This window comes from Chelmon rostratus, chromosome 22 (assembly GCF_017976325.1).
Source record: "Chelmon rostratus isolate fCheRos1 chromosome 22, fCheRos1.pri, whole genome shotgun sequence".
Lineage (NCBI taxonomy): Eukaryota > Metazoa > Chordata > Actinopteri > Chaetodontiformes > Chaetodontidae > Chelmon > Chelmon rostratus.
The window spans coordinates 20376414-20394762 of NC_055679.1; the positions used below are offsets into that span (position 1 = coordinate 20376414).

At 39.7% G+C, this 18349-nt stretch overlaps 2 protein-coding genes across 3 annotated transcripts; one reads left to right on the forward strand and one right to left on the reverse strand.

The window, feature by feature from the left end:
• Window positions 1-3944: 3944 nt before the first annotated feature.
• On the forward strand, window positions 3945-9507 carry opn1sw1 (opsin 1 (cone pigments), short-wave-sensitive 1). Its single transcript, XM_041964224.1, has 5 exons — window positions 3945-4284; window positions 4530-4698; window positions 6725-6890; window positions 6970-7209; window positions 9406-9507. The coding sequence occupies exons 1-5, from the start codon at window positions 3945-3947 to the stop codon at window positions 9505-9507; spliced, it is 1017 nt and encodes a 338-aa protein (XP_041820158.1).
• A 329-nt stretch (window positions 9508-9836) lies between these two features.
• Window positions 9837-17902, reverse strand: calua (calumenin a). Of its 2 annotated transcripts, none has more exons than XM_041964223.1 (7): window positions 17768-17879; window positions 16753-16971; window positions 15978-16171; window positions 11437-11603; window positions 11299-11359; window positions 10652-10848; window positions 9837-10567 (listed from the first exon to the last, which is right to left on the reverse strand). In XM_041964223.1, the coding sequence occupies exons 2-7, from the start codon at window positions 16968-16970 to the stop codon at window positions 10463-10465; spliced, it is 942 nt and encodes a 313-aa protein (XP_041820157.1). In that variant the 5' UTR covers window position 16971; window positions 17768-17879; the 3' UTR covers window positions 9837-10462. The 2 variants fall into 2 exon arrangements, with proteins under 2 accessions (XP_041820157.1, XP_041820156.1); XM_041964222.1 differs by having other exon boundaries at window positions 9838-10567; window positions 17772-17902.
• Between the last annotated feature and the right edge of the window lie 447 nt (window positions 17903-18349).

An 18349-nucleotide genomic window follows, 5' to 3' on the forward strand; every position in this document is an offset into this window, starting at 1 on the left:
AGGTGTCCGTAACTCTGCCTGAAACAGAACAAGCAAATAAAAAAAGAAAAAGTAAATGAAGACATGACACAATACTCAGAAAAACAACTGAAATCAAATCAGAGTTGCATGTAAATATAATATATATAATATCAAAAAGACACAAAAAGTGATTTATATCCTCAAAGAAAAGAGAGCATGGGGGCTTTTAATTTGAAAAACCATCGCAATCAGCAGTCATAAAAGTGAGTATTTTAGTTTGCTGTGTTGGGGTCAGTTGTGTTTCAGGCCGCAGTGAATCACCTCCAAACTGAGGTCGTATCATACCCATGCTTCATAACACTCACAGCCTGGTTATGATACAGCCCCAGCTATGAAGATAAATTATTATTAAGGCTAAATTATTAGAACTTTTATATCACAACTTCATGCAGCTGCTTTAAAGCATCATCACCGTCTCCTCATCGATCAGACCGACAACATCAAACAACAACGTGAAGGAAAGTTAGCCTGAAAAGTAACTCACATCGAACATCGATAGATAAATTCTACATTTATACCACAAAAATACGAATGAAATGATATTAACATGATGTTCCTAAACGTACCTTTGTATTTGTTGATTTGATTTATTCCCTCAGCTTCTGTCCTCTGAAGATCTGATGATGAAGTGAGGAACTGGATTTTTAAATAAGAGCACCTTTATATGTGCAGGCTTCCACTACCTCCAAACTGTGAAGATAAAGTGATGAAGCGAAGGACAAGTGGAGGGTTTTTAAGAAAGAGGCAGAGATTTACATCTTTATCCTCGTTCATCCTCAGATTAACCCTTCGTCATTTCAGACCAGTTCAGACCAGTTTAGTGGGAGTTGTGTGAGTCTTTTTGTGTCTAATCTGATTTTGTGACGATGTTTTGAGGATTTGGAGGATTGAGGAGGATGACCTGCTCAGGTAAATCTTAAACATCCGGATTAGAAGTCACACAGATTGAAAAATAAAGGTTCTTATATCTACAGACCACATGCTGCTCTCAACGCAGGACCCGACTACACCATCACTGTGGCCTGTACTTCATTTTAAAGTTAAGAACTGCAATTTGTACTTCACTACACAGTTAAACGCCGCAGTTTGTACTTGATACTGCAGTTTGTACTTCATTATACAATAGGATACTGCAGTTTGTACTTCATTATACAATAGGATACTGCAGTTTGTACTTCATTATACAATAGGATACTGCAGTTTGTACTTCATTATAGAATTACACACTGCAGTTTGTACTTCAATTTACAGTTAGATACTGCAGTTTATACTTCATTCAGTTCATCATGTACTAAATTTTAACCCATCGGCCACAGTCTGAAGATGATTTAGCCTTCGTGTTGCCACACAGTGGCTGGTGTGTTCTCACAGCATTTAGACTCCACACAGACTGTTTACCTGCACCAACCACAGCCTGTTCAAATGCTGCTCAGATTACAAACAGAAACAGGTTTGTTCTTACAGAGATTATCATGTGTAAAATCTGGTTTTATGTAATCAATGGCACATTCTGCTCCTTAATGTAACGTTAGAAACAGCATGTGCTCGTTTCTTCTTCAAAACATCAGATGCTGTTCTAAACTGGGCTCAAGTGCATTATGGGAACTGTTCCGTTAAGGTTACAGATTATTTACTGGATTAAATTAGTTCTTTTTCATCACCTGTTCCCAAAATTTATTTCATGACAAATAGAGACAAGCTGTTTAAAACTGATCAGAAATACTTTAAACAAAACTGGAGCCCCTCCAAGTTTATTACCACCAGAACTTCACCTTCCACATCTGGTCCAGTTGTTCCCCTGAATGCAACGAGCATGGCAAGCCAGTGTTTGTAAGTGAACTAATGAAAAACACATTCTGCTGAGCTGGATGAGCTGAAGGGAGACATGTTCCTGGATGAAGTATGTGCTCTTCAGTGAAGTTTACTGCAGAGCGAGCTAACAAGAAGCTGAAACCTCCTTCAGAAGGAGGATTTGTGAAGCAGAGCCTCATTGCTGCTGCGCAGCTTTGGGCATCAGACAAAGTCAAACTGTTCCCATGTCAGTTTGTCTGGAAGAATTCATAGAGATGAAGGAAAACCTGACTTGGAAACTGTAAGAGTCTGTGATGTGACCTTCATGGTGGACATGGACCTCTCAGAGCTGAACCTGGAGCTCCAGCAGCTCCTCAGCTCTCTGCTGTCACAGGTGACATCATGTGAAGTGAAATAAAGGCTGTGGCCACTGGAAAGCTGTCGCACTGTGCACGTTCCTGCTGTGCAGTAACATCTGGCTTCTGTGCTCGACAACTGAAAAGGCTCAGCTCTGCTTACTGCCGACTGACTGCGAGTAACATCATCAGCATCATCACTATGACTACCATCAGAGACCAGACGCCTCACCAAGGGAAGCTGTTGGCCGCTGCAAAACTTAGTGTGTTCAGTAGTTAAGTATGGCCAGGGGCACAACCAAGGGGGGCCACAGGGGGCCTGGATCTTGGATTGTGGCTCACTTATGAGTTTCTTGTCTATAAGTAATGGTTATGAACAAGGAAATTTAATTAAAATGCTATATATATTCTAAAAGTAATATATGAAATAGAAAAAGATTATCTTTGTATAACTTTAAAGTCTGTGTTATCTGACTCAAGGGTCTGAGGACAGAAGATGTTGGATACTGCGCTGATAAACCCCCTGAGGCAAATATGTAATCCTGGCCATATAAATAAAACTGACTTGACTTGACATGACATGTTCTAACTGGATTCATTATTCATTTCTGAGTGGATTATATGAATGCTAATTGATTATCTGCTCCTCTGTGGCTCTGTGTTGAGTTTAAAATGTGTAAGTAATTACAAGAAGGCTGTTTCATTTTCATTTAAACGAATGTTAGTTAAATGCTAACAAATGATCTATTTTAAAGTCAAGCTGTTTAACACAAGAGTAACCGCCAGGGTTAATCATGTGAAAGGGTTAATGCTTTGATAGTTTAACTCAGTTATTGTGAATGGTTTAACTCTAATCTGAAGACTGTATTTACTGACTGATTCAACCAGAAGAGCTTCAGTGGATCAAAAAATGTTTATTATTCAACCATTATTGGGTTCAGCTCACAAAAGAATTTCCTCCTTTAACTTAACATCAAGATTAAACTACAAGTTTATTTAAACTAAAAGGAAAATCCAGTAAATTGATTTTCTGCACAACAATGACAACAAATCAGAAGTGAACCTGGAAAACAGTGTTTTCACACACACCTGATTCAGAGCTTCATCCTTCACGCAGTGACCGTCGGGTACATTTTATTGTGTTGGTGATGTTGTGGAGCTCTCTGCTGTCTGACATGAGCAGCGACGCATGTAATGACACACAAAAGAATAATAACTGTACATACAAGTATTCATTTGTCTTGTACGATGAAGATTTTCTCATTGACACACATTTATTGAATAAAGTCAACAGCTTTATTCATTTGAATTATTCCACTCATAGTTTCTTCACAGATACATCCCATCATCATGATGTTTATGACAGTATGTGTTTGTCTTATGAATGACAGCTGTAATACTTGAAGTATTTAGTTAAGTTGTTTTGGTCTTGGTTTTACTTTTACTCACTTTCTCAGTTTCAGCCAACTCAGTCTGATGTTTTTTCCAGCTATCAGACCAAATTACAACAATTATTTTCTTAAATGGAAACTATCTGATCTCTGTGACACACTCAGTTTGCTATGAGTCTATTTTGACCTCAAGCAGCGTAAGCAGATTAAAGGGTCGTGCAGAAAACATCTTCAGACAGAAGGTAAATGTGACAATCTTAATCCTAAAATGTGACTTTAGGAAGAGCAAAGCAGCTCGTTAGAGTAAATCTTCAGTGTAAGTGGTTTATGGGTCATATATAAAGAGGCTGAAGTCTTGAGCTGTGGTACGAAGCTCAGAGGCACGATGGGGAAACATTTCCACCTGTATGAGAACATTTCCAAAGTGAGCCCCTTCGAGGGGCCACAGTATTACCTGGCCCCTCAGTGGGTGTTTTACCTGCAGACTGCCTTCATGGGCTTCGTCTTGTTTGCAGGAACACCTTTAAACTTTATTGTCCTCCTCGTGACACTCAAGTACAAGAAGCTGCGAGTCCCTCTCAACTACATCCTGGTCAACATCTCCTTTGCAGGATTCATCTTCGTTGTCTTCTCCGTCAGTCAGGTGTTTGTCTCCACCATGAGGGGCTACTTCTTCCTGGGTCACACCATGTGTGCCTTGGAGTCTGCCATGGGATCTATTGCAGGTAGATGATATCAGCTGTTTTGTCTCATGTCAGCAGGTTCATAACATGAACTGTTTTATCTGTATATACAGTATCACATATGAGTTCACCAGCAGGTCCACAAAATCTGCCGTGTTTTATCTTTTGATTTCAGTAGTGCAGAAAATCGTGTGAGCTTTATTTCCTGATCTGCAGGTTATTGTTAGTAAAACTACCGACTTTAATGATTTTTATCGCCACATGTTAATCCCTCGTGTTGTCTTCAGGACTTGTGACGGCCTGGTCTTTGGCTGTCTTGTCTTTTGAGAGATACCTGGTGATCTGCAAACCATTCGGAGCCTTTAAGTTCGGCAGTAACCACGCTCTGGCAGCTGTTGCCTTTACCTGGTTCATGGGGATCAGCTGTGCCATCCCACCTTTCTTTGGCTGGAGCAGGTAGGTACTGTGAGCAGAGATGAGTAAAATTATATCAACATCTACGAGTCAGATGTAGAGACTTTATTTGAGTGTAATGTGTGGTGTCTTTGGGGGGGGTGAGAGTCTTTGTCAGTGGGGGTCTCTTGGCCTGCTCTTAAGGCTTGAAGTTTGGTTTTGTACCGCAGCCTCCTGCCAGATCTGAGTGTGTCAAAAAGTTTCTGGTGTGAGAGGGGCTTGCTAGAATCCTGCTGGCTGTGGGGCCCTGGAGGCATAAAGGTCCTGGAGGAGTACAGGTCCTACAGAAGTACAGGTCCTGGAGGAGTACAGGTCCTACAGAAGTACAGGTTTGGAGGAGTACAGGTCCTACAGAAGTACAGGTCCTGGAGGAGTACAGGTCCTACAGAAGTACAGGTCCTGGAGGAGTACAGGTCCTACAGAAGTACAGGTCCTACAGAAGTACAGGTCCTGGAGGAGTACAGGTCCTACAGAAGTACAGGTCCTACAGAAGTACAGGTCCTGGAGGAGTACAGGTCCTACAGAAGTACAGGTCCTACAGAAGTACAGGTCCTGGAGGAGTACAGGTCCTACAGAAGTACAGGTCCTACAGAAGTACGGGTCCTGGAGATTGCAGCCAATCACCTTCTTGGCAGAGTGAAGCACTTGTCCTTGGCAGTGGCAGCAGTGTACCAGATAGTGGTAGTGAGGTGAGTTGTTGTGCTTGCACCGGGTCACCAGATGGTCAATCTCCCAGTGTTGTTCCCAGATCCAGGAAGTGGTGCTAATGGTCCAGGAGTCAGAGACATGTGTCCCCATCTTTACATGCTGCGTCCTGTCAAAGAGGACCTCTGTGATCCACCTGCAGGTGGAGTCAGGCAAACTCAGCTGGAAGAGACTGAGACCAGGATGAGAGTGTTAAAAGCAGAACTGAAGTCCACAAAAGGATCCGAGCACAGGCTCCCGAAGAGTCCAGGTGCTGGAGGATGAAGTAGATTGAATTGAACAACAGGGCATCCAGGGGTGGGTTAGTGATGGCTTTGAGGTGGGATTGCACAGATGACTGAATTACCACAGAGGTCAGGGTGGCAGGTCTGTAGTTATTAAGTCCTGGAAGCCTTGTTTTTTTATGTGGACGGTTTGATGGTGGAGGTCTTGAAGCAGACTGAAACTTGGCATGTCTCCGGTGAGGTGTTAAAGATACCATTGTGAAAAAGCTTTTCTCTTTCAAAAGTCTCTGAAAGCTCTTTTTAGCTACATTAGTTTATAATTTTAACTAATATGTTAAAATTATGAAAGGGACAAATGCAGGGTTTTATTTTAAATTAAATTTAGGGGGCCAACATATGATTGAGTGCTGCTCAGGACTCACAGGTCACAGGATTTGATCTCACGATTAGTTTAACATTAAATAATTAGAGCAGCAAATACACATGTTTACAGATGAAGCTTATCTGTCCCACAAAGTAAGGGTTGATCAAAACACACAGTGTTTTTTTCATGGTGGTTTTTCCCATTTCAGTTCCACATTAAAACTAAGTTGTCCACTGAAATACAGAACTGGATGACAAAACATAATTCCCAAGCTGGAACCTCCAGGGCTGAAAAATGAAAAATGAATGAAATAGATAGATAGATAGATAGATAGATAGATAGATAGATAGATAGATAGATAGACTTTATTTATCCTATCCTGGGAAATTGCAGTGCAGCAGCAGCATAATGGCCAACTTTACTGCAGAAATAAACATGTTTACGGCCTGGCACGTTTTGGCCTCTATAGCTAATTTCACCATTCATCACTTGTTTAAATTATGTTGAGACTTGACGTTATACATTATTGTGGGCATGGGTGCTTTGAGTGACAGCTAGCTAGTGAAAATCATTTAAACTGACCACAGATGATTAAAATTGAATGCGTGCATTTCACGTCATATTTAGGGGATGGACAAAATGGTTTTAATCCTGCCCATTGGGGAGTCCATCAGACTCTGCTGTCTTCTACAGGTAATCTGCTGTTACAGTTAGCTTATCATGTATTTGTCTTTAGATACATCCCAGAGGGTTTGGGCTGCTCCTGTGGACCTGACTGGTACACTCACAATGAGGAATTTCACTGCAGCAGCTACACAAACTTCCTGATGGTGACGTGCTTCATCGCTCCACTCGGCATCATCATCTTCTCCTACTCTCAGCTACTGGGTGCCCTTAGAGCTGTGAGTTTAAAACCCTTGATGTCCTGGTTTAAGGTTCTGGTTTGAAGTTGTCTCACTTGTTCTTGTGTTTTGCATCCAGGTAGCAGCCCAGCAGACGGAGTCGGCCTCCACCCAGAAGGCAGAGAAGGAAGTTTCCAGGATGATCATTGTCATGGTGGGATCCTTCATCACCTGTTATGGTCCATATGCCCTCGCAGCCCTTTACTTCGCCTACTCATCGGACGAAAACAAAGATTATCGACTCGTCACCATCCCGGCATTCTTCTCCAAGAGCTCATGTGTCTACAACCCACTCATCTATGTCTTCATGAACAAACAGGTGAGCTGATAGCCAGCAGGTGGACGGGGTTAACCCTTACCTTAACAGGTGACAACAGACAGGTGAGCAGAGTTTTAAAAAAAGGAAAGCTAATCTAACTTTAATAGGTGATGTGGGTGCAATGCTTAAACTACATGCGGTTGTCTATGTCTAATGTTGCTATAATTGCTAGTTGCTATCAGAAGGATAGAGTTCAGGATTAAAGCCAACAGTCAAACATGTGAAGAAGCATCATCCCTCTTTTAGCTTCTCTTCTCAAGCTAAACCCAGACAGCGAAGAGTGTGTCAGCACATCAGCTTCTGAATGATTAGCTGCTCTGCAGTGGAGCGAACCGTTAGCCATGCTAATGCTAATGCTAGGTGAGCAGGAACAACATAGAGAGGGCAGTTCAGAGTTTATAGATAGATAGATAGATAGACAGACTTTATTTATCCCAAGCTGGGAAATTGCAGTGCAGCAGCAGCATTACACACAGTGAAATACGTGAAAATAAGACTATAAAGAACAAACTATACATAATAAAAATATAAAAATAGCGAGCAGTAAAAAGATTATAGACATAACAATAATAATAAAATAGCCAAATAGTAAACAGTAGTAAAAGTATTGCACAAAAGGAATATCAAATGCAAATGGCAGTGAAAATAAAGTGTACCGTGACTGTAAGAGCAAACTATATATAATAAAATATCGAAATAACGAGCAGTAAAAAATTATATACATAATAATAAAATATCAAAAGCAAACAGTCGTGGTAAGAAGTATTGTATTATTATTATTATCTTCAGCTGTTATTGTACAGTGTCATGGCAGGACAGATTTCCTGTATCTGTCCCTTCGACAGCGGAGCTGTAGCAGCCTGTGGGAGAAGGTGCTCCGCTGTCTGTCCACTGTGTGATGGAGAGGGTGCTGATCGTTGTCCATGATGGATAGCAGTTTATTCAGCGTCCTCCTCTCCACCACAGTCTGAAAGACTCAAGTCTGAGTCCAAGTACAGAGCCGGCCTTCTTGATGATCTTATCAAGTCTGTTGGTGTCGCTGGCTCTGATGCTGCTGCCCCAACAAACAACAGCAAAGATAATAACTGGATTTAGAGTCAGTCCTTTGTATCACTGCATACTCACATGGACACTGTGTGTCAAAGCAAACAGAGGCTTTTCCACTAACCTTGCCATACACTGTAACCATGGTAACCGCACACAACAACGATGCCAATAGCTGAAGTCCAGACAGAAGACATAAAAATAAAAATGCATGACCAAATGAATGACAATTTCACTGATAAAGATGTCTGACAAAAACTAACACACAGTTTTTAAGACTAAAACTAATTCAAAATCAGATGCCACCAACCAAGGGGGTACCACAGGGTTCTGCATTTGGCCCATTAAGTATTTATTATTTATCTACATAAACTGTAATATCACTCCAACACAGACTTATATATCCAGTTTTATGCAGTGACACCCTTCAGTTATCTCTGCATAATATCAACCTTGTGTTTAATGCTGACGGGACAAAATGGGTTTTATTCTCAATAACCCATATTTCCAGTCCACAGCTCCCTGTCTTCCAGACACTGAATTGTACTAAATCAGCCCAATCTTATCAATGCCTGAGAGTTTAGTCTGACTTTTTAAAAAGCATTTGGAACAACTGACACAAACTAAGATAAAACTGGTTTCTTTTGTTAGAATAAAGTTTGAGTCTTGAAGAAAATGATGCTCCACCTTAAAGCATCATGATGCAGTTTGTCATTGTGCATTGTTTCACGACATGACTGAAGTATTGTCCTCGTCACTGTGTGTTAAATGAAACGGCGGGCAGTTCGTCACTAGCAACCAGAAGAAACATACATTTAGTTTTATTGAGAAGGGTCTCCACAGAAGCTGCCTCGGGATATCACTGCTCACATTTAAAACCCTCTCCAGTCTGTTTAACTCAGTTACCGCTCCGATAAATGCACATGCCTCTGACTACTTACAATTGATGTAACGAATCACAGAGGACACTTGAATGTCTCCTTGAATTGATGAATTGAATCTTTTAACTCTGAACATGTTTAGCGACGTGTGTGAATGTTTCTGCTTGTATGGATCTGGCTGTGTCTTTTTTCTTCTGCTGTACTCAGGACAGACCTGAACAAACAGAGGGGTAATAATATTTGACATGATTATTGTCCTTTTTCTCTCCAGTTTAACGCCTGCATTATGGAGATGGTCTTTGGAAAGAAAATGGATGAATCATCTGAAGTTTCTTCAAAAACAGAGACGTCTTCAGTGTCTACAGCTTCGTAATGATTGGAACGAAACAACTGAAGACAGACGGACATTTAACCGTTTCTGAATGGACTTTTACAGGCCAGAGTTTGGAGGGAATATATTCTCTGTCGACTCCGTAGATGTGATAATACATTAAGAATTTATAACAAAACATGTAAATACAAAAAAACCTGACATTCATTTGATGTAGGAGACCTTTGTTTAGATTAGAGGCAACAAAAAAAGTGTAATAAAACATTATAGTTTAGCCTCAGGTTAGCCTGTTTCCGTGTGGTTATTACGCTCTTATCTACACTGAGGAAAGTTTCAACATTAACGGTGAAGCCTTAAAGGTTCAGTTCACTCAAAACAAACAAAAGCATTTTATATTTTTATTGATACAGAGGATATGAAAGTCAAAGTCCAGCATCAAGTCCAAATGAATCACTGACTTTCTGTCTTCAAATTCAAGACAAACTGGTGCAAATTAGTTTCACAGTGATAGAAAATTTAACAGTAACATTCATCACTTCATGACATTTCCAGCTCCTCTGATTTTATTCTATCATTAACATTTTCCTGTTCTGAACTGTCCTAAAGTTTATGCTTTCCAAAAAACACAAGTGTTGTGATCAGAAATCAGCATCAACAGAAATGACAAACAAATATGAAAGCAGAAAGTTTACAGATAAAAATGATGAGGCACGAAGAGGGCAGAGGTCAGCACACTGACCAGAAAAATAAAAACACTTCAATCAGTTTGTATCATCAACCAGGACAAAGGAAAAACCAAAAAGGATGGAATATAAAGAAATAAAAGGAGTGAACTATGATTAAAAGGTCAAACTGACCACTAAAAAACCATCGTCTAAACAGTCCAAATACAAACACACAAACTTTATAAAAACTTTTCTCTTCTGTAGTTTGACCAAATAAATAATTTTTAAAAACAAGAATCAAATCACGCTTTTATCTAAAATCTACGAAGTCTCTAGAATTCGTCATGTCGTAGTAAAGCCTCACCGAAGTCTGTCACCTGACTTCCAACAAACATGTCGTATTTGTCAAGGATTTCCTTTTTGGTGAGTATTCCATCCTGAAGACATAAAAACAGGCGTTAACAGGTAAACAGTTCCAGACTGAACGGGTCGATATGAAGCAGTGAGGTTAAAGTAAAAACCTGGTTGGCGTCGGACTCATGCAGTAGATGTTTGGCTTCAGCTTCAGCGTGGTCATAATCTGATGGAAGAATCCAGTCAAGAGTTTCCTCTTTGTCCATCTTTCCATCATTGTTTTTGTCTCTGAACTCAGAAAACTGCTGACGTTCAGTGGCCACCCACTCTGGTTCTTCATTATCCTCTGAGGTGTACATGTCACCTACAGACGAGAAAAAGTCAGTAAAGATTTAACATTAACATAATAACACTGTGTGATCTTTTTAAACACACCTGTGAATACTTACCAACAGTGGAGGAACAAGTACTCAGATATATATTATATATAATTTCCCTGCACTCTGCCTGGAGACACAGTGTGAGAGCACCGGTACAGTTTGTAGTGTGATAACGGGCTAAATATGGTGAAGAAACTACATTTCCAACAAACACGACCAACTCCTCTTGCCTCACAGACCTCTCCATAACCAGACCTCCTCCCTCCTCCTTCTCCAGACTCCTTCAACTCCTGTCTCTCTCCTAAACTGTCCAAACACATCTGGAACATCTGTCTGTAACTCCACACTCACCTTCTAAAAATGGATTTTTAAAAAAGAAGAGGAGAACTTACTAATAGGAGTAGTTGAGTAAATGTGTGTGCAGTACTCCTTACCGATGTACTCCTGCAGGTCGATGAAACCGTCTCCGTTCTTGTCAATGTCTTCTATTGTTTCCTGTGACAGTGAGCGAGCACGTGACATCAGTGACTTCACAGGACGTCAGTGACACTAAGTCATGATGTCAAACTCACCTGCACCACAATGTCCTTCATGTGTTCATGATCTTCAGGATGAAGAAAAGCTGTGAACTCTTGTTTGTCAGCGATCAGGTCTCCATTTCTGTCTGCGACTCTGAAACGTCTCTCGTCCCTCGACATCATGTGACTGTAGTTATACTCTGAGTCCATCTGAGGACTCTCTGTAAAAGATGGTAAATCGATATATCAATCAGTGTGACTCATTAAAAACAGACTGTTGGATGTGACTCATTAAAAACAGACTGTTGGATGTGACTCATTAATAACAGACTGTTGGATGTGACTCATTAATAACAGACTGTTGGATGTGACTCATTAAAAACAGACTGTTGGATGTGACTCATTAAATACAGACTGTTGGGTGTGACTCATTAAAAACAGACTGTTGGATGTGACTCATTAATAACAGACTGTTGGATGTGACTCATTAAATACAGACTGTTGGGTGTGACTCATTAAAAACAGACTGTTGGATGTGACTCATTAAATACAGACTGTTGGATGTGACTCATTAATAACAGACTGTTGGATGTGACTCATTAATAACAGACTGTTGGATGTGACTCATTAATAACAGACTGTTGGATGTGACTCATTAATAACAGACTGTTGGATGTGACTCATTAAATACAGACTGTTGGATGTGACTCATTAATAACAGACTGTTGGATGTGACTCATTAAAAACAGACTGTTGGATGTGACTCATTAATAACAGACTGTTGGATGTGACTCATTAATAACAGACTGTTGGATGTGACTCATTAAATACAGACTGTTGGATGTGACTCATTAATAACCGACTGTTGGATGTGACTCATTAAAAACAGACTGTTGGATGTGACTCATTAATAACAGACTGTTGGATGTGACTCATTAATAACAGACTGTTGGATGTGACTCATTAAAAACAGACTGTTGGATGTGACTCATTAATAACAGACTGTTGGATGTGACTCATTAATAACAGACTGTTGGATGTGACTCATTAAATACAGACTGTTGGGTGTGACTCATTAAAAACAGACTGTTGGATGTGACTCATTAATAACAGACTGTTGGATGTGACTCATTAAATACAGACTGTTGGGTGTGACTCATTAAAAACAGACTGTTGGATGTGACTCATTAATAACAGACTGTTGGATGTGACTCATTAATAACAGACTGTTGGATGTGACTCATTAAATACAGACTGTTGGGTGTGACTCATTAAAAACAGACTGTTGGATGTGACTCATTAATAACAGACTGTTGGATGTGACTCATTAATAACAGACTGTTGGATGTGACTCATTAAAAACAGACTGTTGGATGTGACTCATTAATAACAGACTGTTGGATGTGACTCATTAAAAACAGACTGTTGGATGTGACTCATTAATAACAGACTGTTGGATGTGACTCATTAATAACAGACTGTTGGATGTGACTCATTAATAACAGACTGTTGGATGTGACTCATTAAATACAGACTGTTGGATGTGACTCATTAATAACAGACTGTTGGATGTGACTCATTAAAAACAGACTGTTGGATGTGACTCATTACATACAGACTGTTGGATGTGACTCATTAAAAACAGACTGTTGGATGTGACTCATTACATACAGACTGTTGGATGTGACTCATTAATAACAGACTGTTGGATGTGAATCATTGAATACAGACTGTTGGATGTGACTCATTAATAACAGACTGTTGGATGTGACTCATTAAATACAGACTGTTGGGTGTGACTCATTAAAAACAGACTGTTGGATGTGACTCATTACATACAGACTGTTGGATGTGACTCATTAAAAACAGACTGTTGGATGTGACTCATTACATACAGACTGTTGGATGTGACTCATTAAAAACAGACTGTTGGATGTGAATCATTGAATACAGACTGTTGGATGTGACTCATTAATAACAGACTGTTGGATGTGACTCATTAAATACAGACTGTTGGGTGTGACTCATTAAAAACAGACTGTTGGATGTGACTCACAGACTGTTGGATGTGACTCATTAATAACAGACTGTTGGATGTGACTCATTAAATACAGACTGTTGGGTGTGACTCATTAATAACAGACTGTTGGATGTGACTCATTAATAACAGACTGTTGGATGTGACTCATTAAATACAGACTGTTGGGTGTGACTCATTAATAACAGACTGTTGGATGTGACTCATTAAAAACAGACTGTTGGATGTGACTCATTAAATACAGACTGTTGGGTGTGACTCATTAAAAACAGACTGTTGGATGTGACTCATTAAATACAGACTGTTGGGTGTGACTCATTAAAAACAGACTGTTGGATGTGACTCATTAATAACAGACTGTTGGATGTGACTCATTAAAAACAGACTGTTAGATGTGACTCATTAAAAACAGACTGTTGGATGTGACTCATTAATAACGGACTGTTGGGTGTGACTCATTAATAACGGACTGTTGGATGTGACTCATTAATAACGGACTGTTGGATGTGAATCATTGAATACAGACTGTTGGATGTGACTCATTAAAAACAGACTGTTGGATGTGACTCATTAATAACAGACTGTTGGATGTGACTCATTAATAACGGACTGTTGGGTGTGACTCATTAATAACGGACTGTTGGATGTGACTCATTAATAACAGACTGTTGGATGTGACTCATTAAATACAGACTGTTGGGTGTGACTCATTAAATACAGACTGTTGGATGTGAATCATTAAAAACAGACTGTTGGGTGTGACTCATTAATAACAGACTGTTGGGTGTGACTCATTAATAACGGACTGTTGGATGTGACTCATTAAAAACAGACTGTTGGATGTGACTCATTAATAACAGACTGTTGGATGTGACTCATTAATAACAGACTGTTGGATGTGACTCATTAAATACAGACTGTTGGATGTGACTCATTAATAACAGACTGTTGGATGTGACTCATTAAAAACAGACTGTTGGATGTGACTCATTACATACAGACTGTTGGATGTGACTCATTAAAAACAGACTGTTGGATGTGACTCATTACATACAGACTGTTGGATGTGACTCATTAATAACAGACTGTTGGATGTGACTCATTAAATACAGACTGTTGGATGTGACTCATTAAAAACAGACTGTTGGATGTGACTCATTACATACAGACTGTTGGATGTGACTCATTAATAACAGACTGTTGGATGTGACTCATTAAATACAGACTGTTGGATGTGACTCATTAAAAACAGACTGTTGGATGTGACTCATTACATACAGACTGTTGGATGTGACTCATTAATAACAGACTGTTGGATGTGACTCATTACATACAGACTGTTGGATGTGACTCATTAATAACAGACTGTTGGATGTGACTCATTAAATACAGACTGTTGGATGTGACTCATTAAAAACAGACTGTTGGATGTGACTCATTACATACAGACTGTTGGATGTGACTCATTAAAAACAGACTGTTGGATGTGACTCATTACATACAGACTGTTGGATGTGACTCATTAATAACAGACTGTTGGATGTGACTCATTAAATACAGACTGTTGGATGTGACTCATTAATAACAGACTGTTGGGTGTGACTCATTAATAACGGACTGTTGGATGTGACTCATTAAAAACAGACTGTTGGGTGTGACTCATTAATAACAGACTGTTGGATGTGACTCATTAAAAACAGACTGTTGGATGTGACTCATTAATAACAGACTGTTGGATGTGACTCATTAAAAACAGACTGTTAGATGTGACTCATTAAAAACAGACTGTTGGATGTGACTCATTAATAACGGACTGTTGGGTGTGACTCATTAATAACGGACTGTTGGATGTGACTCATTAATAACGGACTGTTGGATGTGAATCATTGAATACAGACTGTTGGATGTGACTCATTAAAAACAGACTGTTGGATGTGACTCATTAATAACAGACTGTTGGATGTGACTCATTAATAACGGACTGTTGGGTGTGACTCATTAATAACGGACTGTTGGATGTGACTCATTAATAACAGACTGTTGGATGTGACTCATTAAATACAGACTGTTGGGTGTGACTCATTAAATACAGACTGTTGGATGTGAATCATTAAAAACAGACTGTTGGGTGTGACTCATTAATAACAGACTGTTGGGTGTGACTCATTAATAACGGACTGTTGGATGTGACTCATTAAAAACAGACTGTTGGATGTGACTCATTAATAACAGACTGTTGGATGTGACTCATTAATAACAGACTGTTGGATGTGACTCATTAAATACAGACTGTTGGATGTGACTCATTAATAACAGACTGTTGGATGTGACTCATTAAAAACAGACTGTTGGATGTGACTCATTACATACAGACTGTTGGATGTGACTCATTAAAAACAGACTGTTGGATGTGACTCATTACATACAGACTGTTGGATGTGACTCATTAATAACAGACTGTTGGATGTGACTCATTAAATACAGACTGTTGGATGTGACTCATTAATAACAGACTGTTGGATGTGACTCATTAAATACAGACTGTTTCCTTCTTTACCCAGATAAGTCCCGTATGTGACGTTCTTGTACTCTTCCCAGCTGATGAGGCCATCACTGTTCAGATCGAAGTCTTTCCACTGATGCTCGACGCTGTTGTAAATGTGTTTCTTCTGAGCGTTCTTGATCCAAACCTTCAGCTCGTCCTCAGAGATAAAACCATCTTTGTTACTATCGATTCTGTCCACGATGATGCTGCAGAGAGACACATAGTGTTGTTGTGAAAGGTTTAATTACGACTAATCAAGTCAAACACCCAGAAGTTTGGAAAATGTCCAACTGAGGAAATAGTGTGCTGATTAAACTTAACTTCAGTGCCTGACATTAATGTTTTTAAACTAGATTTCCAAACTACATAATTTTTCAGCAAAATATGCCAAAACTTCAATCCGTCTGTTGGCTCAGACTCGTTTCAGGTGTCTTTGTGTCGGTGAATAAAACAAACTGAATCATTAAATAAACTTGGTGCTCTGTGTAAACTAACAAAAAAAACAAACCAAAACAAAATAACTGCTGAACTTGTTGAACCAGTTTTGGATGTTTCCATTGAGAACCAGGAAACTTCCAGTTTGCCACAACTGAACACACTTACAAGAAGACACCTGCAGCGCAGGTACACAGGTGTAACTCAAAGCTACACAGGTGATGCTAGAAAATGTTTTATACCTCTTTATTTAAAACAACAAGCAAAAAAAAAACCACTGTCTTGTTGTCCTCAGTAATATCAAACATGATTTGTCTCCACGGAACTGAAGGATGCTTTCTTCTGAACTCACCCGAGCCTCCGTTTGCTCTCTCCTGGTGGGAGGTGATCGAAGGTTTTCGCCTCATCTTGACCCAGAAAAGCTTCGTGGTCATACTCATAGTTTTTGTTGTCGTCGTGTTCAAGGTGGCTGAGAGGTTCTTCGTTATGAACTCGACCCTTCCTCTCTGTCGGTTTACTGCTGCCATAGACGACGCAGAGGATGAAACACATCAGCAAAGGACGGATCATCCTGCCAGAGACACGAAGACACATTAACTCAGACGTCTGGAAGAAAACTGAACACTTTGATTTGATTTTTTTTTTCTGACCTCCACAGGTCCGGTCTGAGCCGGAGACAAAGACAGATTAATTTATTTAACATACTAGATTACTCAAAGGGGTGTACGGCATTAAAACTGCTCTGTGTTTAATTGTAAACTTTTCTAATCTGAGACTCTCACATGAAAGACCTGAAAAGAACCAGAGACTGAAGCCCTCAGAACCACAATTATCTCATTTACAATACAACACTGGAGTGCTTTTACCCAAGTACTGCACAAATTAGAGCTATTTGTACCTTTCTTCAGTATTCTATGCTACTTTCCTTAGTGTTTTCATGTACTGCACTACACTTCAGAGGGAAATTTTGCACTTTTCATTGCACAATATTTACTGGACAGCTGTAGTTTCTTTTCATAATGAAATACATGATCAGTTTATAAAATACAACACAATAGATTAAAACATGCAGTGGTGTGTACACTTTACATATTAATACATCAGATGTGTACATATTAATACTTATCACATTATCTTAATAATGTATTTTTTCTGCCATAATAACACCGTTAAATAAAATTCCCAACAATAACTAGAAATAAATGACAACACGAGAGACGTAATTCTGACCAACTGTGTTAAAAACATCATCCTCATCCTCATCCTCATCCTCAGGAATGTAAAGATGAATAAAGTATCTCTCTATCTAAAGTACATTCAGAAATCTTCATCAATCCCACCACAGATTTTGCGATTTTACATCGTACCTACTTGTAAGTTGTTCGTGCACCTGGACGCTTCACCTGGAATCAACCTTTTACCGTCTGTCGGCGTCGCTCTCTCTCCTCTTCGTCCACATTCACACACTCTGGACCCGCACGACGGTTTCCGTCCTGCCGCGGCCAATCTGGTGACGACCGGAACACTTCTCCTGATCCGATTGGTCCACTTCAGCTCGAACGCGTGTCCAGTTAATGACGCCTGACGTCCTCGCCTCATGCACGCTCCTCATTGGCTGGTGATTAGGGGCGGAGCAATGGTGTGGCAGGATGGAGTCCGCGAGGAGAAAAGTGTCAGCTTCGTCCTGCCACGTCCTCAGATTTGAAAAAAATACATGACGAGTTGTTTTAAATGGAGAAAGTCTATATATTTCTGGAAGAGTTAAAGATAAATATCGATAATGTTCACCTCTGTCTGACAGTGAATTTGTTCATCTGAAACGTTTCATTTGTGGGATTAAACTGAACTGAAATGAGTAAACTGCTGGATTTGTTGATCAGACCAAACCCTGATCGGTGACATCAGTTATTAACCACATTCAAATGTTTTGCCACCTGAGCCTGAAGAGG